Source organism: Silurus aristotelis, assembly GCF_946808225.1.
Source record: "Silurus aristotelis genome assembly, chromosome: 9".
Classification (NCBI taxonomy): Eukaryota; Metazoa; Chordata; class Actinopteri; order Siluriformes; family Siluridae; genus Silurus; species Silurus aristotelis.
The window spans coordinates 11,710,447-11,737,807 of NC_139582.1; the positions used below are offsets into that span (position 1 = coordinate 11,710,447).

At 38.6% G+C, this 27,361-nt stretch overlaps 1 protein-coding gene across 8 annotated transcripts; it reads right to left on the reverse strand.

Annotated features, from left to right (window-relative positions):
• Positions 1 to 25,745, reverse strand: rfx7a (regulatory factor X7a). Of its 8 annotated transcripts, none has more exons than XM_083550822.1 (9): positions 24,636 to 25,745; positions 13,694 to 13,727; positions 8,468 to 8,556; positions 8,146 to 8,271; positions 7,746 to 7,862; positions 6,381 to 6,465; positions 5,813 to 6,020; positions 4,473 to 4,750; positions 1 to 4,360 (listed from the first exon to the last, which is right to left on the reverse strand). In XM_083550822.1, the coding sequence occupies exons 1-9, from the start codon at positions 24,752 to 24,754 to the stop codon at positions 953 to 955; spliced, it is 4,464 nt and encodes a 1,487-aa protein (XP_083406948.1). In that variant the 5' UTR covers positions 24,755 to 25,745; the 3' UTR covers positions 1 to 952. The 8 variants fall into 8 exon arrangements, with proteins under 8 accessions (XP_083406948.1, XP_083406946.1, XP_083406944.1 ...); XM_083550820.1 differs by having other exon boundaries at positions 4,452 to 4,750; XM_083550818.1 differs by having other exon boundaries at positions 4,446 to 4,750; positions 8,146 to 8,268; positions 24,636 to 25,744.
• Between the last annotated feature and the right edge of the window lie 1,616 nt (positions 25,746 to 27,361).

A 27,361-nucleotide genomic window follows, 5' to 3' on the forward strand; every position in this document is an offset into this window, starting at 1 on the left:
TTTTTCTTTTTCTTTCATGCCTTAAAAATGAACAACATTTAAGCATCTTAATGATTGTTAATAAAACCCCACTGGTTAAATGCATCATTTATTGAATTGAATCTCTCAGCTAGAACTTAGGGAACCCTGAGATATAAAATTAATGTAACATGCATGAATTCAAATAAATAATGAAATTACAATGATCAGAATGGCAATTATTATTATAAGGCCATTATTTTTGGACTTTAAATCGTTAAAACTACGCACTGTATTTTGTTTAAATGCCAATTCCCACTGTTAAATATTTATATGTAAGTTTCACAATATAGTTACATTTAATAAAAGACAACAGGCATAATCATCTTATATGTTATATTCCTACCTTTTATGATACATTTATTTTTTCATTACTATATTTTTTTATTACTATATTGTAATTCATTTATGTACCTGGAAGCACCTATTTCACATTTGCAATGCTAAATAAAATGAGCAATTGAATCACAGTACATCAGACAGCTTGACCTCTTAATAGAAGTTTGTTAAGTAGCAAGCGTTAAAAAAAAAGTTATTTTAATTTTATTTACACAAAGATACCTTGCCTGCAAGGTGTGCAGAAATATCCCTTGGGTTTTTTGTTTTTGTTTTATTTTGGAAAACTGTAAAATAATCAATTTGTTATTTAATAGAATTTTTTGGAAGCAGTAAAATTGATTATCTTTCGAAGACTAGAATCCTGGTTCATTTAAATTTTCCCTTTCCAGTATTTAAACATGTGTAGAGAGAAATTCAACACCTTAATTTGATCAAAAGGTGCACATAAGAACTTAGGAAAAAGACAGCATGTGTGGATAATTTCTGTTCATTTCAGGAACTGAGACCAGCAATTCACTGCAACACTGCTTTGTGTAAACTGAAACACTTATAGATAAATAAAAACATTAGCTATTAAAACAATGCAAACTACTATTTAACCCAACATTTCCACTGTTGCCTGGTCCTTGCTCTCCAACCAATCAAAACTAGCAGAATTCACAGTGTCGCTGCAAATCTGTTGAAAAATTGGGTCATTCTTTAGTTCTTCCAGTGTCTGTTCTTCATACTGTACTTGCTGCTGACTTGATGCTGGATCAAAAAGAAGGTTTGCATCTAAAGAGTTTAAATCATTCATACTACTGGAGAGTTCAGAGTTCAGTTGCATATCACTCGGAAACTCTGAACCCCCAGCGCCAAGTTTGGTTCCCTGGCCTGAAAGCTGTGAGACAGTGTTTAAGTCTTCATCTAACAAGTCTTTATCAGTAGTACTGAAAAGGAAAGACTGCTGGTGCTGATGTTGCTGGAGGCCATGCTGTGGTGGAACCATCAAGACCTGATTTTGCTGGTCTTCAAACAGCTGCTTGTTCTCTTCTAAGACTGACTGCTCTTGAGTCTCCCTTGAGAAGCTTATTTGCTCCCCTCCATTGTTCTTCATGAGATAAGCAGGATTTGTGTATTTGTAAGCCGAGGAGCCAGCCGGGTTAATGGCACTGGAAGGAAAACCAGGAACGGTGGATGCTTCCAGAATTTGTGAGAGGTTCATACGAGCAGTGTAACTGGATGGCATATTGTTCATGCCAAGTCCACGTACGACATTATCTCCATCACTATCCATCTTGTTGAGCAGGACATTCGTAATGTTTTTAGGGTTGTTTGTCTGTCCACTGGCTTGCATAGGCATCACTTCTGTCTGCATCATCACAGTAAGTGGCACTGACTGACTCCTCTGCGCCATGCTGCTAACACTAGTATTTGCTTGACTGTTAGCAAAGATATTCAGCACTTCCGGTGTCACTGGTGAATTGAAAGGAGAGACCACATAACGGCGGACATTGGGATTTGGGGTTCCACTTAGGTTTCGCTGCCTGACTGCTGGGCTGACACTGCGGCAGCGGAATGACGCAGAGGAAGTACTGGTTTTGTTATCAAGAGGGGCTGGAACAGCAAATCCCTCCTGTTTGTTAAGGTTTGCCATGCTAGCCACCTGCTGCTGGACTGGTGAAATAGGTGTCAAGCGACTTATGTGTATGTCATGGTGCCTGACTGGTGATGGATATGCCTGGCCAGGAATGGCAAAAGCGTGAGGTTTCCTGAACTGGTTATCCACCAGATTCTGGTAGTTTGGCAGAATACTAATTCCATTGCTAGAATTGCTACTACTGCTATTGTAGTTATTATTCATCCAGTCCAACTTCGCTTTATCTGGGTGGGTGGCCATTGGTCTTTGCATCGGCTTGACTGGACTGGATGAAATAGTGCTTCCATCATGGTAACTTGTGATGCTGGAGTTGATAGGAGTGAAGGCAAATGGGTTCCTACACTCAACAGGACTGGGTGGAACACCACTACTGCAGTTTGAATGTGGTGTTCCAATTGGGGTTTGGCAGCTGCTTCCCAGAGCACTGTCCACAGGGGTGGTAGGTGCAAAATGTGAACAGGGGCTCTCACGGGTCAAACCCTGCCCCACTCCTATCATCTCTGTGCCTTGGGTGGGGGTGTGGATAGGTGTCCTGCTAGTGTTGGCCAAATTGTAGCAAGAAGGGGTGGCCCGATGACTGGATATCATGTTCTGCATTGCAGGCTGTTGACTTGGCATTGCCATATCCACACAGTTGTCAAAGCTCTGCATGGAACTGTGCATTTTCATCTGTTCTTCCATCTGAACTAGTTCTTCTACAATACTGTCCTGAGTCATATCATCATCATTAAATGGGAAGTAACCCATATGGGGCTGAGATGAGACATGTCGCACCATATCAGAAGTCATCTGTATCAATTGGCCTGTGGCAGTAGGTTGAGATATCACAAGAGGCTCCATAACAGCACTGGACATGTGGTGCTTGTTTTTTACAGCGCCCTGCTGTGAATAAATTTGTTGCTGATTGACATTATGCTGATCATTATTCCAAAGCACAGCATTCAGATCACATACTGCAGAGGAGCTAGACTGCATGAATTGAGTATTTTTGTTTTGTAGCAATGCCTGACCTGGGGCGCTAACAGTGCGAGAAGCTATTGGCTTGCTGTTCATGTTAGTTGAAGACCCTTGCCACTGTCCTTGGGAAATGCTTCGTGGTCTGTTAAAGGTCTGAAAGCTTGTATTCCTTACTTGACAATCTTGGCAAGGGCCACTCACAGCTGTGGTACCCATAGTGGTATTTTTTACATTAGCCAAGGACCCTTCCCATTGTCCCTGCAAGATGCTTTGGGAACTGCCAACAGTCTTGAAGCCAGTATTTCCAATTGGACTATCAGAAAATGCAGGAATATGGGTAGTATCACTGGAGGTATGCTTCACCATAACCTTTCCAGCAGCTGAAGAAAGTTCACTTTCTGGTTCAACAGGACTCTCTGACCTGGAAACATTCTTTTCTGCAATATTCATAGACAATTGTGCATCTTCATTTCCCTCCGAAATATATATTTTTTTGACAGGTGTCAGACTTGGATCTGGATATAATCCTTGTCTCTTGCGAGGGCTGGGAGACGGCATCTCCTTGTGTGGTGCATCCTTGGGTGGTGTCATGTATGTGCTACTACTTGTTGTTGAAACACTGCTGGTTCTTTGACCGCCTAGGTCTTTATATATGGTGCTGTTAATTGGATTGTTATTGCTGGCAGCCACCAAATTGTTCCTATTAGGGAGCATAAGACCATTAACTTTGTTCCCTGATTGCCTGTCCAATTCTGCAGACATTTTAGCTAGAGGTGTAGGCACACTTGCAGCTCTGGGTTTAAGTACTCCTTCTACTTGAGTACCCCCAGCAGTTGTCCCACCCTGTGCTTCTCTAGCACTGCAGTGCACTGCAGCATCAACAACATCCATCTTGATGTTGACTGCTGGTGTTGTGGTTGTTTGTCCTGGCTTTGATAGTGTCAATGGCATTGCGGCTATGGAGCCACTATGGACACGTGTAAGAGGTTGTAGGTCATCACTATGGCTGGTGATTCCAGCAGAGGCAGGCCTAGCTGTGGTGGCAGTAGTGCTGGTGGTGCTGTTGCTGGGCCCCAGAGATATGGCAGTCATTTTCACAAGGTTCATGGAACTGTCCTTAGGTGTTGGTACAACAGTTTTAATGGAGCTTTTAGTGATAAGAAGTGCAGAAGGTGAACGTAGCGTGATTGCGCTAGTTGTCACTGGTTTAGGCAGTATTTGGGGGTAGCGATGGCGAGTTGGACGATCACCAACAGGACTTGCAGTGACATTCTGAGGGGTCTTTGGACAACGGTTCACTGGCTGCACAGATTGGGTAACCACCTGAAAATTGACAGGGAGCACCTTGCTTTCCGCTGTTGCCACCGGAACAGGGCTGGGAGACATTAGCTGTCTACTTCCTTGAACCTATACAACAAAGCAGAATGAACATTAGATCAATAATGTGAATAAATTGTATGTCTATGCAGTTGGCTATGCAACTTGTAGTTACCGTAACTGGGCTAGGAACTGTGGTTACCACAATGCCGATGGTGGGCTGCGGTGAAAGTAAGGCAGGGCTTCCACATGGGATTCCTGTGCTTGCACATGGAGTAGTGACCCTTTCTGCCCTTCTTCCCTGAGCTTCAGGAGGAAGCGGGGAGTGAAGTTTCTGTTCCTGCTGCTTTTTCTGGATCTTTCTCTGGAGCTGCTGCTTGGCATCGATAGAAGGGGATGTCAGTGTTTTCACCTGAGGCTGGAATGAGTGTGCATCAGCTGTGGGCATGAATGCAGACGACTGAGCAGACATTGGGGCCCCTACGGACATCAAGATAAGCTCATGTTGGAATCATGTTGGAATTCACAATTAACACACAATGGTTACAAAACCCTCTGTCCCTGTTGGGGAACCCCATGTCTTGCAATTGAAGATATTTTCCCTGCTATAATTCAACCACTTCAACGTATAAAGGACTGTTAATTAGCAGATTGTTAAAACAAGTGTGCTGGACAGGCGGTTCTCCAAAACGAGGAAATCTGTACAATGTACGTGATCACAAAGCAGTTTTAAAATGTTTTCACATTTGCAATGCTAAATAAAATGAGCAATGAATCACATCAGACAGCTTGACCTCATAATAGAAGTTAAGTAGCAAGCGTAAAAAAGGTAATTTTAATTTTATTTACACAAAGATACCTTGCCTGCAAGGTGTACAGAAATATCCCTTGGTTTTTTTGGTTTTATTTTGGAAAACTGTAAAATAATCAATTTGTTATTTCATAGAATTTTTTGGAAGCAGTAAAATCGATTATCTTTGAAAGACTAGGATCCTGGTTCATTTTAATTTTCCCTTTCCAGTATTTAAACATGTGTAGAGAGAAATTCAACATTTCAACATTTGTGTATAATTTCTGTTCATTTTAGGAACTGAGACCAGCAATTCACTGCAACACTGCACCGTCTTTGTTATATATGTTATAATTGTATTCCTATTGTTAACTTTAACCCCCTTCTTTTACCCTTAAAAAAAAACTTTTGGCACCTGGTTTGGGTTTTTTTGGTGGCAAGTTCACAGCTGACATGGGTTATGAAACAAAATGGTTCTAATAAATGAATAAAATGGTACATATTTGAATTAATTGAAATATGTGATGATCTGTGACAATAAAAACTAATAATATTATAGTTATAATAATAATATTTATTAGTGTTTGGTGTTCATTGGATTCATTTTAAGTGGTAAATTTAAAATATCAGCATATTGGCTATGAAATAATTAGGGAAAAACATACAACCCTATATACCGATATTGTGTTTCACACCAACAGAGGGAAGTATTGTATAGAGGTAAATCTTAGTCTTAGACAAGTGCTCCATACCTAAAGGAGATCCTGTCATTACAGTGAGAGCAGCAACAGACTTGGTGCTGATGTAGTGGCTGTTCAGCAGGAAGCGTGCCAGGTCCTCCACACTAACAAACTGCCGACTCAGCACTTTCTGAGCCCACTCACACACCAGATCACAGGCTGCAGAGCGAACCTCATCCTCCCCGCTGGAGTTCTGCCCAGTAGGTTCAAACCCCTCACACTGCCACATGAAAAAAAGAAAGACAGACATACAATGAAGTGAACATAGACATGAACTGAATAGAATGAATCAGAAATGTAGAAAATGTTGATTACCAAATTTATATTTTTGCACTTAATCTCATTGTGTATATTCCTTGATATATTTTACATACATTGCCTTTATCTGCTTACTCGGCAGTTAACTACTAGTACTAGTACCTATACTCGTGTACTTACCAAGATGAATATATTCTAATCTAAACTCTTAATATTACACTGCTAAATAATTAAGATACAATTTTAAAGATTAAATTAAGGGCTTTATACTTTTTTTTTATTTATTTATTTTTTTTTTATATCAATGCACAAACACTCTCACCCCATCTCCTGTTTTGTGTACATCCAGATTTGGAAGAGACGGCATGTGAATGAATGGCTTTTTCCTCAGGCCACTATAGCAGTATGTGAGCAGGTGTTAAGGCAAAAAATGTGAAATATTTTCTCAGTTTCTGCACATTTTCACTGCATGATATGCATGTGACAACAAAAAAAAGGTTATATAAAGTTAGCTTTAAAGAGCACACCATTGGAATACTCCAAAATAAAAAAAAAATTGCTCACTGAATGCAAACTTTGTATACCTCATTGTAATTAAGACGAGACAAACCTCTGTGCTAAACCTAACTGGTAACATGATTGTCTATAATTTATTGGTCAGGATGGTGTTTATTTTTTTTAAATGTGTACATCAGTTAGGATTATCTATACAGACACAAGAGATCCTGTGTGTCTGCTTTCAAGTCTTCTACTGGCTGACAACATCAAGGCTTGGAAATTTACAGGACAATTCTTACATATATATTAGTAATGTACAAAATGTAAAGAAACGCCTAGAAGCAAAGTTAAAAAACGAACAAATTAAAAATTGCACCATATAAGAGTCCATTATAAAGAACAGTAAAAACTAATACCCAGAGTCAATATTTGGTGTGACAACTACTTGCTTTTTAAAAACCTTATTAGTGTGCAGGAAAGGTAAATAAATGAATTGCCCTGTATTTCAGAGCATCATGAAAACCCGTCACAGTTTCTCTGGAGACTCTTGTCACACTTGCTTCTGTTTTTGTATTACGCAATATGTAACTTTATTACTCCGTAGCTCCATGCAGTACTCGGAAATAGAAACGCAGAATGAAAAAATGGAAATGTGTAAGCTCTTTACAGAAAGAAAAGTTCAAAATGTTCTGTGTTGGTATGAAGATGGGTTTGATTTCGTAAAGGGGGTTAAGGGGGGAAGCTACATGTATTAGATATCCGTTTCTCTGGCAACCGTCATCAACAAACTAGAATTATTTTGGAACAGCACCACTGAGGAATTATAAATAGTCTCTATTCGTGTATGCACTTTTAAACCTGATGTTATCGCACACGTATCTGATCATTATTGTTCAAAGGATTTAAAAAAACATGCATTGATAATTCAGGGTCTAAAGCTGTTTGGGGTTTTTAAGGAAGAATATATAAATAATCTGTGAAATGCCCAAGAGTGTCATATGTGAAAGAGGAGCCGCAGTAGAGAACGCTTCCTGAAGGTCAGAAACATTCCTACTGCCACTCTGTCTGACAGCAGCACGTTGACGCTTTATTCAATTTTCCTCATCTATATTTAGGAAGTGCATGAACTACAACAACAGATGTCTGACAGTTCAAAAGGATGGTAACAAACAGTTTCAGAGAAGGATATTTGGATTTGCCCCTCATGCCGAGCCGGCGCGCCTTCATGTTGGGAAAAACATTCTTCATGATTTTTCCAAAGTCGGCAGCACTGAGAGCGTGATAGCCCAGATTGTCACAATAGCTCCTGAAAAATATATGTACGTAGTTTGAAAAAATATATAGAAATAAAACCTGACTAAACAAACTTTTTGATGTTTAACAAAACATCTTGAATAATTGAATGAGCCATTACATTCTTTATCGTAACATTGTCTCTCATGGTTTACCAGAACCATGACGTATATAAAAACATCAATATAGAGAAATGTTAGGAATCTTTTATATATTAAAATATCTCCTCCTTATAACCTGTTATTCATTTATTAATGATATTTATTTAAATCATTTGTTTTGTGATAATTCCTCACTTGTATTCATCGAAGACTTCCTGTTTGGGAAGCGAGGTATCTGCATGCTCTTCCAGGTGATTCCGAATCCAGCTGAACGCATGCATCTGCTGCATCCGGCTCGAAGAAACACAGCTTTGTTCACTGCTGGAGAAACAACATCATCGCTGTTTTACTTTTTTTTTTGTTGTGGTTCTAACAGACATCATGTCATTCAGCACACACCTGCATCATGAGTTGCATGTTAATATATTAATATAAGAACCACCTGAGTGTTGATCAAACAGTAAAATGTATTTAACATTGTCACAATGTGTAACTGTACTTTTGTGAAAACACTCACATTTTGTCACTGCCACAGCTGCTGGGGCCTGAGGGCAGCTTGAGGTAGAGGTAAAGTTTCTCAATGTCTGTAAACCTCTCCACATCTTGCTGCAAAAGGACATAGAATGAAGAGAGAGTGAAAAGGAGAATGTGATCATTTTTGTCCCTTTTTGATATGTACATTAAATATTTACAGTATAACAATATCTAATATCTACAGTAAAATGCTTATATTTTAATATATGTCTCTTTATTTATCTATTTATAGCAAATGTAATCTAACAAAAACACAAGTCCAAAATTTTGATTTTGAAAATCTGGAGTAATAAGATAAGCAAAATCCAGACAACAGAAAATTAAGAAATTTGATATAATATAAGTTAATGTATATTTTACATTTTTTAACATCATGCTGAAAATAACTTTTGGTTAATTAAGTGTCTTTTTAATATTGTAATATTGTCTTTTAATATATAGTTGTAAAAAGCTGTATTTTCTTTTTTTTTTTTTTTTTACAGCCTTACTAGTGTTTCTGGCAAGAGGTGGAGTAAAATAAACCTTACTTTATATATATATATATATATATATATATATATATATATATATATATATATATATATATATATATATATAAAATAAAAAACCTATTTGTCACTACAATATGAATATCATTATCATTTATAATAAACAAACACAATAAGCACCAGGATGTTATGATCTAAAACATGGTTGCCTCTGCCGTGAGGTTGATACGTAGCCCCGGATAATGACCACAACATACATCCACAGGGGGATTAACTCATAAATAAATGTCTTAATCACCAGATGTGTGCACAAAATGAAAGCAATTAAAGGATCTGGAAGAAACTGTGAAACACTATAAAAATAAATAGTGGATAAAGATTGTACTTTGGATATCAATCCTTCAAAATGTTAGCCAGTAGTCTGATGCTCATTGTATTGTGAGTTTTCCAATTTAGCAGATAGTCTTCTTGGCAACAGGCAGCACAACATATAACAATGCCAGATTTCTGTTTGGAAGATTAATGTTTAAGGAATACTGAAGTATACAGAGTGGTGGATATATACTGTATGTATAAATAAGCACTATTTATACATGCAGAATACACAAAAAAGTGTATATATATTTACAAAGATGTCTATAGCTAGGCATAACCAGAGGGCATGGAGTTAGATTTCTGCTGTATTTTCTGTGCAGATGATGCAAATGCTTGTATCTGTTAATCCCATTATGTGCATTTTTCTTACACAGGGTGAAGGATCTTTAAAGGTTATTCACGGGTCTCTGAAATCATGTTTGATATTAAAGAAAGAGACTCTGATGGTAGAAGAGGGAACGCTACCCCAAATATTTATATTGAACGTGCCAATTATTGTTAAATCACTGTTTTGTATGGAAAGCACATACTACTTAAGAAAATCTTTCCGGCTTCCTATATGAATAGGACCAAAACAAGGAATAAAAACACACACAAACACACACACAGGCAGAGAGTTCAGCCCAAGGAAATGAACAGTTATCCCTCTTTATCTCTGTCTTTCACACACGCCTGTTTAGAGGTTTGTAATGGCATTAAAAATGTAAGAGCCGTCTCTACATCTTCGTCCTCTCCCCCGACTTTACTCCTCTTCAAAGGGAATTTGAAAGATGGCATGGTGCAGCAGAGCTGATTGAAATTCTGTGTGAGTAAAAGGTAGTGCGTGTACACACACACACACACACACACACACACACACACACACAAACACATGCACACAAACTCTCTCTCTCTCTCTCTCTCTCTCTCTCTCTCTCTCTCTCTCGTCGCATTTCTCTCCAGCACATGACACACACTCTCACTCCACAAATCACTACAATAAAGACTTGCTGTTATTGATCGTCTAAAGAACGAAACAGCATCAACACACAGGTCTTCACTATTTGGAAAAACGTTCAGTATTCAGTAACTTAATCATGAAAAGAAGACATTGATGCTGATATTAAAGGGTTTTAAAGTGTCTCAGGGTCAGGGATTGGACACATTATGAATAAACAGAAAATTATTTCATGTCGTTTCATTTCAAAAGCATTCAAGGGCATTTATATTTTGTGAATGCAGTAAGAATAATTTGCAGAGAGTGTCTTGCCTCGGTTACTGCTATATATTTGGACTACATCAATCATTTTCTGCTATCTTTGTTATCTTTCACTTCCCTGTCTGCTGTTACAGGCATCTGCCCTGTCCAACTGGCAGAGGAAGAGGTGTCGCAGTTATTTATAACGATAATGTAAGTGTCAAACAAAGACCTAGACATAAATTCAACGTTTGAAGATCTTTACACTAACATGATAAATGTAGCCAGAAAAAAAAAAGTCTACCCATTAAATTCTGCTAAAACAGTATTTTTTTTTAAATGCCGAAATTACTTGGTGAATTTGGAATGACATTTTTCTTTCTTTAGATTAGTATTGAATGTCTGTGATGTTTATATTTATTTAAATAATCCTAAAGACCCTTTGACAACAGTGATAGTGTCTGTTCTAGATTAGCAGAGATCAGAATGTAATAGGGCTCACTCGTTATGGTGGACACACTCTAGATCTAATAGTAACACTCGGATCAAATATAGGAAATATAATCATAGTTCCAAAACCTGAAGTTATTTTGGATCATTTACTCATCTCCTTTAAAATATTCCTGTCATAATACATGCACCTCGCCACATTACTGTGTCAAATGCAATTCCATTAAGCTATTAATAAATGTGCGATCTTAAAGTGTTATCAACTATGATCACTTTCTGCCCATACAGTATTCGATCAGAGAGAAAAATCTGTTGTGTCAGAGACACACCTTAAAACGAACCAGCCGAAAATTAAAACACAAATGGCATCAAAACAAATTGGTAGTATTTAAATGGCATGGACGAACAGCCTCTTGAGCTATAAAAAAGTCACTAGTGATGCTAGATCAACATTATCTCGCCTACCCTAAAAGAACATCAGCGATGTTTTCATGATTTTTTCCCCCACAAAATTGGTTATGTACCAAAAACGTTTAAGCTTGCACGTATCGAACCAATCCAGTGACCTTATAAAGAATAGGCTATTTTGCAAAATCAAGGTTATTGGTATGCAACATGAAGAGCACCATTGAAGAGCTGCATTGGAGAGCTACGTGGAATTTTACACAGTAAGTGCAATAAGGGAAACCTTTGATATTAGTACTCTAGATAATGCAGCTCTACTTTGCACACACCCTCATACATTGCACTATGCTGGCCGTTTCACCACACCAGAGCTTCATGTTCATTTTTATTGAATATACACAATCACATGCGGAATAAACCCATCTTGCATGTGCATAGTTAATAGGAAGTACTGTATAAACTGAATGTGTGTGTGTGCAAATGTCTTTTTTTTATTTTTTTTACATCTTGCCTGTACAAATGACGAATAAATAATAATGAAGGAGAAATGTGTTTAAACCTGCATTATGGTCTGGAGTGTTTCTCTTTAAATGGGTCTCATGTCAGTTTATTCACACATTTTATACACACAATCCAAAGGCTCTTTATTCTTCTATCAGTGCAGCCAAGTAATTCTCCTGTGAGTAAGAAGGCATGCTGCCCCAAATGTATCTTTTTTAAATTAGTGTGGTGTTCCATCTCAGGTTTTTTTATTTGTCTCTACATAAAGGGCTGATAGACAGCGAAAGCCTAAATTTATCTCCCGCTGACCTCATATGGGTGTAGCGGGGGTTAAAAAAAATAAATAAAAATGGCCCCTGGATGCAGACATCTCGGAGCCAAACATTCTGCCTATTTTTGTAGATGGTAAGCAAAGATGTGATGAAAAACACACACACACACACACACACACACACACACACACACACACACACACACACACACACACACACACACACACATACACACACACACACACACACACACACACACACACACACACACTTGCACTAGTGTAACTCTAACTGGACTGGACTAGCACAGCGTCACTTCACTTTGAACTTACATCTTAGAACACTTTAATGACAATTACATCACACTGATTCACTTTAATCTGTCATACCTGTCCATCCATCCCTTCTGTTTATTCATATATATTTATACATCTGTATACTTTTTTGCTAGAGTGTGTGTTTTAATATACTTTTATACTTATTTTATTTATTTTTACGTGACTTTACTCTTTTATTTTTATCTTATATTGTATTTCTTTCATGTTTACAAGTTGGACAGTTGTAAAAAGCATTTCACTTTATGTCATACACATACAATCGCATACAGAGTGTCTCTACCAGACAGTGAAGTGAAATACCTACAATCCTACACATCAAATGCATCTAAACTAATCACAGATGCTGAATTTGGTACAGCTTTTTTTTAACCAAGGTGCCAAAACAACCAAGAATCATGTAGATGGAGCTGGTAATAGCACAGATCCTGACATATTCACAGGATCGTTCTGACAATGTTTCGGGGTATAAAAGCACAGTAGTCTTTTTCCGATTTGTATTTATTTTCCTACACAATTGTTTTGTTCATAAGTTGTATTATGTGATTTGAGGAGAAGCATACTATAGCCTGTGTATTTCCAAAATTATAAAGAAAGCAGTGATTTTTAACATCTGGTGGTTTTCAGTCATATTTCATTTATTTTATAGATTTAGTAAAATTGTAATTTTAAACATTTGTTTTAGACAAATGTGTTCATTTTCAGCCCTAGCAGACCATTTATTAATGTATTTCTTCCCTTTTTCTTCTGTAGATTTGGTCCATTTTACATGTTTGTGTGTGGTACAATGCCTTAATGATTATTGGGTTCTTACACTTTTTCACAATTTCAATTTGCAAAGAATTTAAAGCTTAACTTTACCTACCTAATTTTACCTTTAAATACTATCTTTTAACACTTACACACACCATATATCTATATGATTATTCTTGAATCCATTGTTCAATAAACTTTATTTCGGCTTCTCCCATTAGGGGTCGCCACAGTGGAGCCGCACGTTCGATTTGGCATGTTTTTTACGCTGGATGCCCTTACTAACGCAACCCTTCCCATTTATCCGGGCTTGGGACCGGCACTAAGAGTGGCTGGGGTTGGTTCCCTGACTGGGGATCTAACCAGTTTAAATTTATTGATTAATTTATTCATTTGCTTTTTTAGTTCCACGTTATCATCGTGTTTAATTATCTGAAATTAATAGAAACTCACCAAGATGCTGTCCACCTTCGACTGTATAGATTTGCTGGGAAAAAGAGACAGAAAAAGTATATTAGTAATGACACAAGTGTAACAGAAGTAACACTTAAAGCCCTCTTTATTAATAAGCTGGTGGCATGTGAAATATGCTCCCAGCTGCCAATCGAGCCCTGGCCGATATATAATCACAGGAACACATGCTGGAACAAAAAAAAGAGTTGCAAAACAGTAAGACCCCAGCAGTCATACATGATGAGGCTGGAACCGGTATAAACTTGTATACAATCTATATACAGTTGTGGAATGGCACATGGTTTAATGTGGATTTATGGTAACATAAGACAAGTGGAGACTAAGGAGTCTAATGTGTTTTTTAAAGTTTATTTAATCATGCAATGTGGTTTAAGTGCAAATAACAACTTCTAGGACTGGTGTGTAAAGCAAAAAAAAAAAACCTTTATGCAGCTCATTCATATTGTTTGTAAACAAATTGGCATTAAAAATATCAACTTCATTCCATTACATCCCATTACACTTCATCCCATTACATCTTTTGTTAAGTCAAACATTAAACCAACAGAACCAATAATCTCTTCTACTTTCTTTCAAGCTTCATTTTGCTTTTTAAATGTTGTTCATAACAGGATATTTTTCTGAGAATACAAAAATTAAAACCAATCTGAAGTAAAAATGTGCATGGAAAACCAACATGCCATAAGATTGGTCTGAGGAATCATTCAAACCAATCATTTGTATTCGTTGCTTCACACCATCATACGCTATTTGCAGAGAATTATGAAAAGCTGCTTTCAAATATCACTTTTCATTGAAAACCAATGTTCTGGGTCATTTATGTAGTGAAACTCACGGAAATAAATGTACCACACTTTACCGCTCCATGTTGCTGGGGTGATATCAATGACTGTACCAAATATGATATCAATACTGATATCAAAGTTGCATAACTTTTATTGTGCATATTTAATCTAGGGTATATAATCAGAATTTAAAGAGAATTTAATTGTTTATATATATATATATATATATATATATATATATATATATATATATATATATATATATATATATATATATAAACCAACAATTAAATTCTCTTTAAATTCTGATATATATATATATGTGAGAGCCAGAAATCTTGCTTTTTTGTAGGTGACCAAATACTTCTTTTCCACCATAATTTGCAAATAAATTCTTTAAAAATCAGACAATATGATTTTCGGGATTTTTTTCTCATTTTGTCTCTCATAGTTGAAGTGTACCTATGATGAAAATTACAGGCCTCTCTCATCTCTTTAAGTGGGAGAACTTGCACAATTGGTGGCTGAATAAAAACTTTTTTGCCCCACTGTATATATAAGGGGTGTAACAGTACACAAAACTTATGGTTAAAATAATATATTAAACAATATTTTATTATATTTTTACAAAAAAAATTAATAAATCAAAATTAATGCAATAAACTTTTTTAGGATATTATATAAGATATAATATAATATTATTAGATTACATTTAGATTGTTTAAATTTAAGATTAAATATTGTTTTATATTGATTACATTCAGTAATCAATTTAATTAAAATTTAACTAAATTAAATAAAATTATATAAATAACAAAAATGTAATAATTTACATTTGTTAGACCCCATTTGAGTAATACAGGTGTGTGTGTGTGTGTGTGTGTGTGTGTGTGTGTGTGTGTGTGTGTGTGTGTATATATATATATATATATATATATATATATATATATATATATATATATATATGTATATATATATATATATATATATATATATATATATATATATATATATATATATATATATATATATATATATATATATATATATATATATATACACAGTACAGACCAAAAGTTTGGACACACCTTCTCATTCAAAGAGTTTTCTTTATTTTCATGACTATGAAAATGGTAGAGTCACACTGAAGGCATCAAGGGCTATTTGACCAAGAAGGAGAGTGATGGGGTGCTGCACCAGATGACCTGGCCTCCACAGTCACCGGACCTGAACCCAATCGAGATGGTTTAGGGGTGAGCTGGACCACAGAGTGAAGGCAAAAGGGCCAACAAGTGCCAAGCATCTCTCGGGGAACTCCTTCAAGACTATTGGAAGACCATTTCAGGTGACTACCTCTTGAAGCTCATCAAGAGAATGCCAGAGTGTGCAAAGCAGTAATCAAAGCAAAAGGTGGCTACTTTGAAGAACCTAGAATATGACATATTTCAGTTGTTTCACACTTTTTTGTTATGTATATAATTCCATATATAATTCCACATGTTAATTCATAGTTTTGATGCCTTCAGTGTGAATCTACAATTTTCATAGTCATGAAAATAAAGAAAACTCTTTGAATGAGAAGGTGTGTCCAAACTTTTGGTCTGTACTGTATATATATATATATATATATATATATATATATATATATATATATATATATATATATATATATATATATATATATATATATATATGTATATATATATATATATATATATATATATATATATATATATATATATATATATATATATATATACAGTATTGTTCAAAATAATAGCAGTACAATGTGACTAACCAGAATAATCCAGGTTTTTAGTATATTTTTTATTGCTACGTGGTAAACAAGTTAACAGTAGGTACAGTAGATTCTCAGAAAACAAACAAGACCCAGCATTCATGATATACACGCTCTTAAGGCTGTGCAATTGGGCAATTAGTTGAAAGGGGTGTGTTAAAAAAAAAATAGCAGTGTGGCATTCAATCACTGAGGTCATCAATTTTGTGAAAAAACAGGTGTGAATCAGGTGGCCCCTATTTAAGGATGAAGCCAGCACTTGTTGAACATGCATTTGAAAGCCTGAGGAAAATGGGTCGTTCAAGACATTGTTCAGAAGAACAGCGTACTTTGATTAAAAAGTTGATTGGAGAGGGGAAAACCTATAAAGAGGTGCAAAAAATTATAGGCTGTTCAGCTAAAATGATCTCCAATGCCTTAAAATGGAGAGCAAAACCAGAGAGACGTGGAAGAAAACGGAAGACAACCATCAAAATGGAGCGAAGAATAACCAGAATGGCAAAGGCTCAGCCAATGATCAGCTCCAGGATGATGAAAGACAGTCTGGAGTTACCTGTAAGTACTGTGACAGTTAGAAGACGTCTGTGTGAAGCTAATCTATTTTCAAGAATCCCCCGCAAAGTCCCTCTGTTAAAAAAAAGGCATGTGCAGAAGAGGTGAAAAATTTGCCAAAGAACACATCAACTGGCCTAAAGAGAAATGGAGGAACATTTTGTGGACTGATGAGAGTAAAATTTTTCTTTTTGGGTCCAAGGGCCACAGACAGTTTGTGAGACGACCCTCAAACTCTGAATTCAAGCCACAGTACACAGTGAAGACAGTGACGCATGGTGGTGCAAGCATCATGATATTGGCATGTTTCTCCTACTATGGTGTTGGGCCTATTTATCGCATACCAGGGATCATGGATCAGTTTGCATATGTCAAAATACTTGAAGAGGTCATGTTGCCTTATGCTGAAGAGGACATGCCCTTGAAATGGTTGTTTGAACAAGACAATGACCCCAAACACACTAGTAAACGAGCAAAGTCTTGGTTCCAAACCAACAAAATTAATGTTATGGAGTGGCCAGCCCAATCCCCGGACCTTAATCCAATCGAGAACTTGTGGGGTGATATTAAAAATGCTGTTTCTGAAGTAAAACCAATAAATGTAAATGAATTGTGGAATGTTGTTAAAGAATCATGGAGTGGAATAACAGCTGAGAGGTGCCACAAGTTGGATGACTCCATGCCACACAGATGTGAAGCAGTTTTAAAAAACTGTGGTCATACAACTAAATATTAGTTTAGTGATTCACAGGATTGCTAAATCCTAGAAACAAAAATGTTTGTTCAAAATAGTTTTGAGTTTGTACAGTCAACGGCATACACTGCTATTTTTTTGAACACACCCCTTTCAACTAATTGCCCAATTGCACAGCCTTTGCATATCATGAATGCTGGGTCTTGTTTGTTTTCTAAGAATCTACTGCACCTACTGGTAACTTGTTTGCCACGTAGCAATAAAAAATATACTAAAAACCTGGATTATTCTGGTTAGGCACATTGTACTGCTATTATTTTGAACAATACTGTATATATATATATATATATATATATATATATATATATATATATATATATATATATATATATATATATATATATATAAATAATGTGTGTGTGTGTGTGTGTGTGTGTGTGTGTGTGTGTGTGTATTACAATTAATATTTAATTTTCTAAAGATATGAGCTACTTAACTGTTTTACTTATTTTAGCATAATTCAACAAATGTACTATTCCTTCCATTCTTCATTCATTCACTCCCTCAATATGTGGAATTGTCAGGATTTTCTCCTCTTAAGAGGAATTCTTGAATTTGGACATAAAACACGTAAGAATCAATAGCGCTAGTGGTAGTTTGCCAACGAGGAAGTGGCTAGCGGCTAATGCTAGCGCTATAGATTTCAGAACTTTTCATTTGACTGCAAGTTGTATGCTGCATATAACTGTTTGTAACAAATAAAAAATCTTGAGTGTTAGCAACTAGCAACTTCCTGTTAGCAGGTAACACTAGCAATATTGATGTGCTAAACAAATCTTATTTCCGGTAAGTGAGTGGCCACACTTTCTTTTTTATACCCCAGGCATTGTTGGGAATGTCTTTTAAGTTTAAAAATAATTAAAACGAAATGTGCTTAAAGTGTGAGGCGGATACCAAACAAACTTGCGGTCCGCTACTTTATTCGTTCCTTAGGAAACTTAGATTTTAACTATGTTACACACGTAAAATGTTTTGTTTTAATTACACGTGTGTAGCCCTGTACCGGAATATTTTGGTATGAATACATGTTCCATTACACCCCTAATAATAATAATAATAATAATAATAATAATAATAATAATAATAATAATAATAATAATTTTCTATTTCAGCCTAATTTCTCCCTATATGATAATAAATGCTCACACACAGCACACATGAAATAAAAACCTTCATACATTTCTTCTGATGGATATACGATTTTGTACCCTAAACCAAATGCATGAAAAATTTACAATAACTACAATTAACTAAATACAGCAGTCTGACTACTTTGTTTTTAATACAATTATTAAAAAATAATGAACTTTTTAATTAAAGGAATCAGTCAGAAAAAGCAAGAAAAAACTAAAAGCATTTAAAATATTAGAAAATGCAATAGCAAAAAAATTACAAAAAATGAGAATAAAATTTGAAGAAACATGCAAAAGAAAGAGAGCAGTTCAATCATATGTAGAGGTGTAATGTGTATAGCTGTAAAAAGGTATAAAGAGGGGGAATAGAGATGTGAGAGATGTATAGAGGTGACTTGTGCAGATGTGTATAGTATAGAGGTGTGTGTAGGTGCAGACATATGTAGAGGTTTGCAGAGATGTGTAGAGGTGTGCAAAGATATGTAGAGTTGTACAGATGTGTGCAGACCCGTGGAGATGTGTATAGAAATGTGTAAAGATGACCTGGCATGCTGCCTTATCTTTCCTAGCAAGCTCTTCAGGATTGTTTAGAACGTGCTAAATGGCCCCTCATTCCCAGCCACCCGGGCAGACGTGCCAGCATGCCAAATGCGGAACAGGGCTATCAATTAACACTGGGGCTTTAGCTGACCTTTAACTACCACTGCACAGGGTAAATAATTCCACTTGACTACCGTTGAGTCTTTCAAAACATGCCGTCATATTTATATATAAGGAATAAATACCAAAAACGCAAAATTAAGACCGGAATCACAGATGTCCAAAGATGTCCACATTAATCACATCACAGTACACAATACACTCACTTTTTTCCTCTCGTAAAGGGGAGTACAAATATTCACTTCATTCTATGTGCCGAGCCACAATTTCACTTTTCTACAAAACATAAAGATAATTTCTTTTTACACTGTCCGTGAATGTTGTATATGAATACTAGTATAGGATGTATAAATAATCTCGATGTAACAGAGTTAAAGGATGGAGAGTGTGTGCTGGCCTTAAAGCACTACACAGCTGTAGACTGGAAACATGCCTCGACATGTAAAATCAAAGCTGCTGCTGGAACTGGGTGGAGGCTGCAGAAAAACTGATCCCTGTATTCAAGTGCACATTGAAAAAATCTAACTGCTGATCTTTTTAAACAACTGCCATAATTATCAGTAAGTCAGTGTCCACATATACTGTTAGGTATAAATTACAGATTTTTTTTCTGGGTTGTGGCCCCCTGAAAAGTTTTGCAAAAGCCACCAATTCATCATCATTGATCTTTATGTCCAATCACTCATCACTATTGTTTTCAACAACCAAAAACTCATCACTATTGTTTTCAACAAAGACCAATCTCCATTGTTGCCTATGACCAAACACACATCACCAATGTTCCCAATGACCAAACACACGTCACTAATGTTCCCAATGACCAAACACACATCACCAAAGTTCCCAATGACCAAACACACATCACCAATGTTCCCAATGACCAAACACACGTCACCAATGTTCCCAATGACCAATCACACATCACCAAAGTTCCCAATGTACAACACTCATCACTGTTCCCAATGACCAAACACACATCACCAAAGTTCCCAATGTACAACACTCATCACTGTTCCCAATGACCAAACACACATCACCAAAGTTCCCAATGACCAAACACACATCACCAATGTTCACAATGACCAAACACACATCACCAAAGTTCACAATGACTCATTACTGTTCCCAACTAACAATTACTCATCACAGCTGTTCACAAAACCCTTATGAGAAAAAACAGACCAAGGACCGTGACGTCACCCGGTATGGCGCAGCCGGGGCCCCACCCTGGAGCCAGGCCCGGGGTTGGGGCTCGTATGCGAGCGCCTGGTGGCCGGGCCTTCCCCCACGGGGTCCGGCCTGGCTCAGCCCGAAGGAGCGACGTGGGGCCGCCTTCCTGTGGGCTCACCACCTGCAGGAGGGACCGTAAGGGGCCGGTGCTGAGAGGATCGGGCAGCAGTCGAAGGTGGGGGCCTCAACAACCCGATCCCTGGACACGGAAGCTAGCTCTAGGGACGTGGAATGTCACCTCGCTGGCGGGGAAGGAGCCTGAGATTGTGCGTGAGGTTGAGAGGTTCCGACTAGAGATAGTCGGGATCACCTCTACGCACGGCTTGGGCTCTGGAACCACACTCCTCGAGAGAGGATGGACTCTTCACCACTCTGGAGTTGCCCATGGTGAAAGGCGGCGGGCTGGTGTGGGTTTGCTTATAGCCCCCCAGCTCAGCCGCCATGTGTTGGAGTTTTCTACGGGCCAAACGGCAGTGTAGAGTACCCGGCCTTCTTGGGGTCTCTGGAAGGGGTGCTGGACAGTGCTCCGACTGGGGACTCCGTCGTTCTACTGGGAGACTTCAATGCCCACATGGGCAGCGACAGTGACACCTGGAGGGATTGATTGGGAGGAACGGCCCCCCTGATCTGAACCCGAGCGGTGTTCAGTTATTGGACTTCTGTGCTAGTTACAGTTTGTCTATAACTAACACCATGTTCAAGCATAAGGGTGTCCATCAGTGCACGTGGCACCAGGACACCCTAGGCCGTAGGTCGATGATCGACTTTGTGGTCGTTTCATCTGACCTGCGGCCGTATGTCTTGGACACTTGGGTAAAGAGAGGGGCGGAGCTGTCAACTGATCACCACCTGGTGGTGAGTTGGATCCGATGGCGGGGGAGGAAGCTGGACAGACTCGGCAGACCCAAGCGTACTGTCAGGGTCTGCTGAGAACGTTTGGCCGAGTCTCCTGTCAGAGAGATCTTCAACTGCCACCTCCGGCGGAGCTTTGACCGGATCCCGAGGGAAGCCGGAGATATTGAGTCCGAGTGGACCATGTTCTCCACCTCCATTGTCGAAGCGGCCGCTCGGAGCTGTGGCCGTAAGGTCTCCGGTGCCTGTCGAGGCGGCAATCTCCGAACCCGGTGGTGGAAACCGGAAGTAAGGGATGCCGTCAAGCTGAAGAAGGAGTCCTATCGGGCCTGGTTGGCTTGTGGGACTCCTGAGGCAGCTGACGGGTACCGGCAGGCCAAGCGAACTGCAGCCTGGGTGGTTGTGGAGGCAAAAACTCGGGCCCGGGAGGAGTTCGGTGAGGCCATGGAGAAGGACTATCGGCTGGCCTCGAAGAGATTCTGGCAAACCGTCCGGCGCCTCAGGAGAGGGAAGCAGTGCCCTACCAATGCTGTTTACAGTGGAGGTGGGGAGCTGTTGACCTCAACTGGGGATGTCACGTCTTCCATTGAGGAAGCATAGGCTGAGGGCTCAGAGGTGGACTCGTCCATCACCCAAGCTGAAGTCCCCGAGGTAGTAAAGAAACTCCTCGGTGGCAGGGCACCGGGGGTGGATGAGATCCACCCTGAGTACCTCAAGTCTCTGGCTGACACGCCTCTGCAGCATCGCGTGGCGGTCGGGGACAGTGCCTCTGGAATGGCAGACCGGGGTGGTGGTCCCTCTTTTTAAGAAGGGGGACCGGGGGGTGTGTTCCAACTATAGGGGGATCACACTTCTCAGCCTACCTGGGAAAGTCTATGCCAGGGTACTGGAGAAGAGAATACGGTCGATAGTAGAACCTCGGATTCAGGAGGAACAGTGTGGTTTTCGTCCAGGCCTTGCGGCGGCCTGTGGAGGGTGCTCCGGGAGTATGGGGTCCGGGGCACTTTACTAAGGGCTGTCCGGTCCCTGTACGACCGAAGCAGGAGCTTGGTTCGCATTGCCAGCAGTAAGTCAGACTTGTTCCCGGTGCGTGTTGGACTCCGGCAGGGCTGCCCTTTGTCACCGGTTCTGTTCATAATTTTTAAGGACAGAATTTCTAGGCGCAGCCAGGGGCCGGAGGGTGTCCGGTTTGGTAACAACACGATTTCGTCTCTGCTCTTTGCAGATGATGTTGTCGTGTTGGCTTCATCAGACCAGGACCTTCAGCACGCACTGGGATGGTTTGCAGCCGAGTGTGAAGCGGCTGGGATGAGAATTAGCACCTCCAAATCCGAGGCCATGGTCCTCAGTCGGAAAAGGGTGGCTTGCCCACTTCAGGTTGGTGGAGAGTTCCTGCCGCAAGTGGAGGAGTTTAAGTATCTTGGGGTTTTGTTCACGAGTGAGGGAAGGGTGGAACGGGAGATTGACAGACGGATCGGTGCAGCTTCTGCAGTAATGCGGTCGATGTACCGGTCTGTCGTGGTGAAGAAAGAGCTGAGCCGCAAGGCGAAACTCTCGATTTACCGGTCAATCTACATTCCTACTCTCACCTATGGTCATGAGCTCTGGGTCATGACCGAAAGGACAAGATCCCGGACACAGGGTGGCTGGGCGATCCCTTAGAGATAGGGTGAGAAGCTCGGTCACTCGGTAGGAGCTCAGAGTAGAGCCGCTGCTCCTCCACATCGAGAGGGGTCAGCTGAGGTGGCTCGGGCATCTGTTCCGGATGCCTCCTGGACGCCTTCCTGGGAATGTGTTCTGGGTGCGTCCCACTGGGAGGAGACCCCGGGGAAGACCTAGGACACGCTGGAGAGACTATGTCTCCCGGCTGGCCTGGGAACGCCTCGGTGTCCCCCCGGAAGAGCTGGAAGAAGTGTCTAGGGAGAGGGAAGTTTAGGCATCTCTGCTTAGACTGCTGCCCCCGCGACCCGGCCTCGGATAAGCGGGAGAAGATGGATGGATGGAGCTGTTCACAATGATTTTATTGTTGGTTTTTTTTGCTTAATTTATGAATATTTCTAAAAATGGCACACTCACATGTTATAAATGTGTTATAAATATATATTTTAAAATCTCTGTATATTGGTTGGCACTGCACAATTTCAACACAGTGTTACACAATTCAATCAGATTACAGGAAAACAGAAAAACAAGCATTCTGTACATTTTAAAATAACTGTATTCTTATCGAATACAAAAAAAAAAAAAAAAAAAAAATCTTTATCTTTTAAAGTTAAGTCTTTGGCTATGCAAATGAGCCTGACGAATCAATGCATAAGCAAATAAGAGTTGACGTCATCTGGTGTCTAGAGACTTAGTGAGCCTGCACTGACAAACATGACATGAGCACGAAGCAGTTCTGTCAAGACCAAAACATGCAGCTTGTCTAAGTTAACACACACACACACACACACACACACACACACACACACATACACACACACACACACACATTGAGTTGCTCAGTAGCTCCTAGTTTTATAACCACAAATGATTGTATAAAACTGTAGAAAGATCATGACTCATAATCTTACACTTCAGTGCTCATGTTAGTTCTCACTCTCCGGTGTTCTGTATTGTTTAAAGACTATAATCACACTCTTGATGTCACCCAAATGAGGATGGGTTCCCTTTTGAGTCTGGTTACTCTCAAGGTTTCTACCTCATAACATCTAAGGGAGTTTTTCCTTGCCACAGTCACCATGGCTGCTCATCAGGGATAAATACACACCATTTACCTTAACTCTTAAATTCTGTAAAGCTGCTTTGAGACAATGTTGTGAAAAGCGCAATAGAAATAAACTTGACTTGACTTGACTTCACACACACACACACACACACACACACACACACACACCTTCATAAATAAAGCCTAGGAGGTCGTGCATGACTTGTGAACACAGCAATGCAACAACATGAGTCCCTAATCCTCATGAAGAAAGTTTAACTGAAACGAGAACATCTGAAGTTAGTAAGTTAGTTAGTTACTGGTTAGTTGGTTCATTAGTTACTGGTTAGTTAGCGGGGTAGTTAATTAGGTACAGAAACAGAAACACACTTCACGTGAGTTCACATGGCAGATCCTCGAAATCCGACTGACCTTAGCAGGTGCACTCACCAGATCGAGTTCTTTATTTTTAGTTGGAGTGCGCTGCTTTCTGTTCCTTGCAGTCCTGTAGGAAGCAGAGAAGATCCGGGCTGAGGGTGCTGTCCCTGCTGTTGCTGCTCATCAGCCATCACAGTGATGAGATTCGGGACGGAGAAAGAAGATGATGAAGATGAGGAATAAAAGAGTGTGGGGGGGGAAGATCCCTAACAAACAGGCCACGACCTGAACCACGGAGAAACCCCACGGTGAAGCAGCACTGTCCTGGGTATTTACATTACGGTCCTGATGGGGAACCTGGTCGCTCCTCCGAACTCCTGCTCCCGACCGCTGCCGAGCGCTTCCGATTCATGGCTTCAGCACGGATTTTCCTCCAGCGTGGCTTTTTAAAACCCAGTAGGCAGGCAGACGATCAGAGGGACGGACTGAAGCCCTCAATACAACCTGCTTCATTTCACTGTCACGCACCTTCTCCGAACAGGAACGAGTCGATTCCCATTAAAGCATCGATTCTAATTCCAGTGGAGTCGATTCCGCATAGGGGTTCTCCATAAAGTTCTCCAACTCCAACAATTCAAGGGACACATGAAACATGAAATTCAGTAATACATTTAATAATAAACAGCTACAAAGGCATCATAGGTCATCAAATCTATGCAGGCTGAACCTTTACTGCTTGAGCAATCACAATCATTACTGAATGTGGCAGGCCATCAGGGCCAGCAAGGCCTTCTCTTCTGGCCTAAACTCTATCCAAATCACTGACACACATTTTATATATTATTTATACATATATACATACATATATTTTTCTCCATGAATACTTATTTAATTATCTCCCTTTTATTTACGCCACATTTCTCTCCAGTAGCAACCCACATCTGTAGCAAACTGCACAAGCTCATATATATCCATGTGGATTTAATAGCTGTTTTTTATTCCACAATGGCTGACAGAGAATTTGGTCAAAGATACACTTAGAAGAAAAACTTTTTTTTTTTTATGTAGTGCTCTGTATTAAGCGGCGGATTGACTCAGGTTGGACACCAATGACGGCCTAGGTGTGAAATGCATGGCTCGCCACTGCTGAACTGTAACGCAGTTACTTTTGACAGTAACTAATACTGTAACGTGTTAACTTTTTAAATAAAGTAACTCCGTTACCATTACCGTATGGTGCGTTGTCAGTTACTTTTTTAAATGAATTAATTTTGGCTGAAGTGTAGCCTACACTTTAACCTGTTTACAGCAGCGATGCATTGGGATTGGTGAATGAACCACCATAAACACGAAGAAGATGCACTGTGGGAGTGTTTCCGTTTATTCAAGTCTGTGCGAAAAATTTTTTTTTTGTTTGTTCATTTTTATGGCCATATACAATAGCAGATTTTGCACTTTGAATACACACAGCTTACTTTACATAAGTTGGTGACATGCAACTCTTAATTTTATGGTTAGGTTGAAAATTGCTCATAGATTTCATTTTTAAACAGCTTTTATATTTTTTATGTTGTGTTTTTTAATGCATATCATTTATGGTTGTCAATAATAGCAGTTTTTTTTGTGCTGAGTTTCTCCAAATTGATTCTAAATAATTCAGATTGCTTTAATTTATTTATTTCAAAATGTTTTGTGTTATGTTGTACATTGTTGATAGTTTTCATACTTAAGCTGTGAAAGAAACATTTTAAGGGCTCAACACAACAGCTTTTATGATGCAGAAGCCACTTTAGTTTTTGATTGTGAATATATTATTCAGCTTGTTTTGTTATTTATTTCAGAAATCCTTGTGATATATTCAGTTTGTGCTGGTCTGACTTTAATAAAATAGTGTTTAAATTACTTGTTTAAGTCAGTTTTGTGTTTGTAAAGACCATAACGCATAAAAGGGCATTAATGGGAACATTAAAGAAGGTTCTTTAAAAAGTAACTAAAAAGTTACTTTTAACAGTAACGCATTACTTTTTGGTGTAAGTAATCAACAAAGTAATTGAGTTTCTTTTTGAATGAAGTAACTAGTAACTGTAACTAGTTACTATTTTTTAGTAACTAGCACAACACTGCTGGTGACTGTGTATTACACTATGCAATTCTTATCAAGGCGAATAAGATAATTAAGGCCTAAACCTCCAATATTCTGAAAGATCCCATTTTTTTCTGTAATTATAACTAAATTAACACAAATCAATTCAGTTTTATTTATATAGCCCTTTTAGCAGTGGACATTGTACCAAAGCTGAATTTATACATAAGTGTCTATAGGTTTATCCCTTACGGTAACAAGTAATAAAGCATAATGAAAAATTTGAGACAACAATCTAGTTTTTGATAAAACATCATATGCTCTGAAGTTATCCATCTGAAGAAGTTGACAGTCAGTGTATTATGACCAAATAAATTAAATAAAATAATAATAATAATAGAAAGAATAAACTTTATATTATATATTATTAACATTAATTTATTAATTGCTGCATCATTAAAATATTTATTAATGTATATTTCAGATACAGGTAAGGGTAATTTACCTGCACTTTAATTTACATATAAAGCAGAGCTATAAAAAACATATATTTGAACAAATATTATAAATTATATTTGTCATTAAAGTAAATCATGTGAATATATTTTGCAATTCATTTATAATAAACATTACATGTCTTAAAATTTGTTTTCCTGAATGAAAAATGCAGTATATGTTCTTTAGAATCACTTCTTGGAATCGATTTATTTGATTC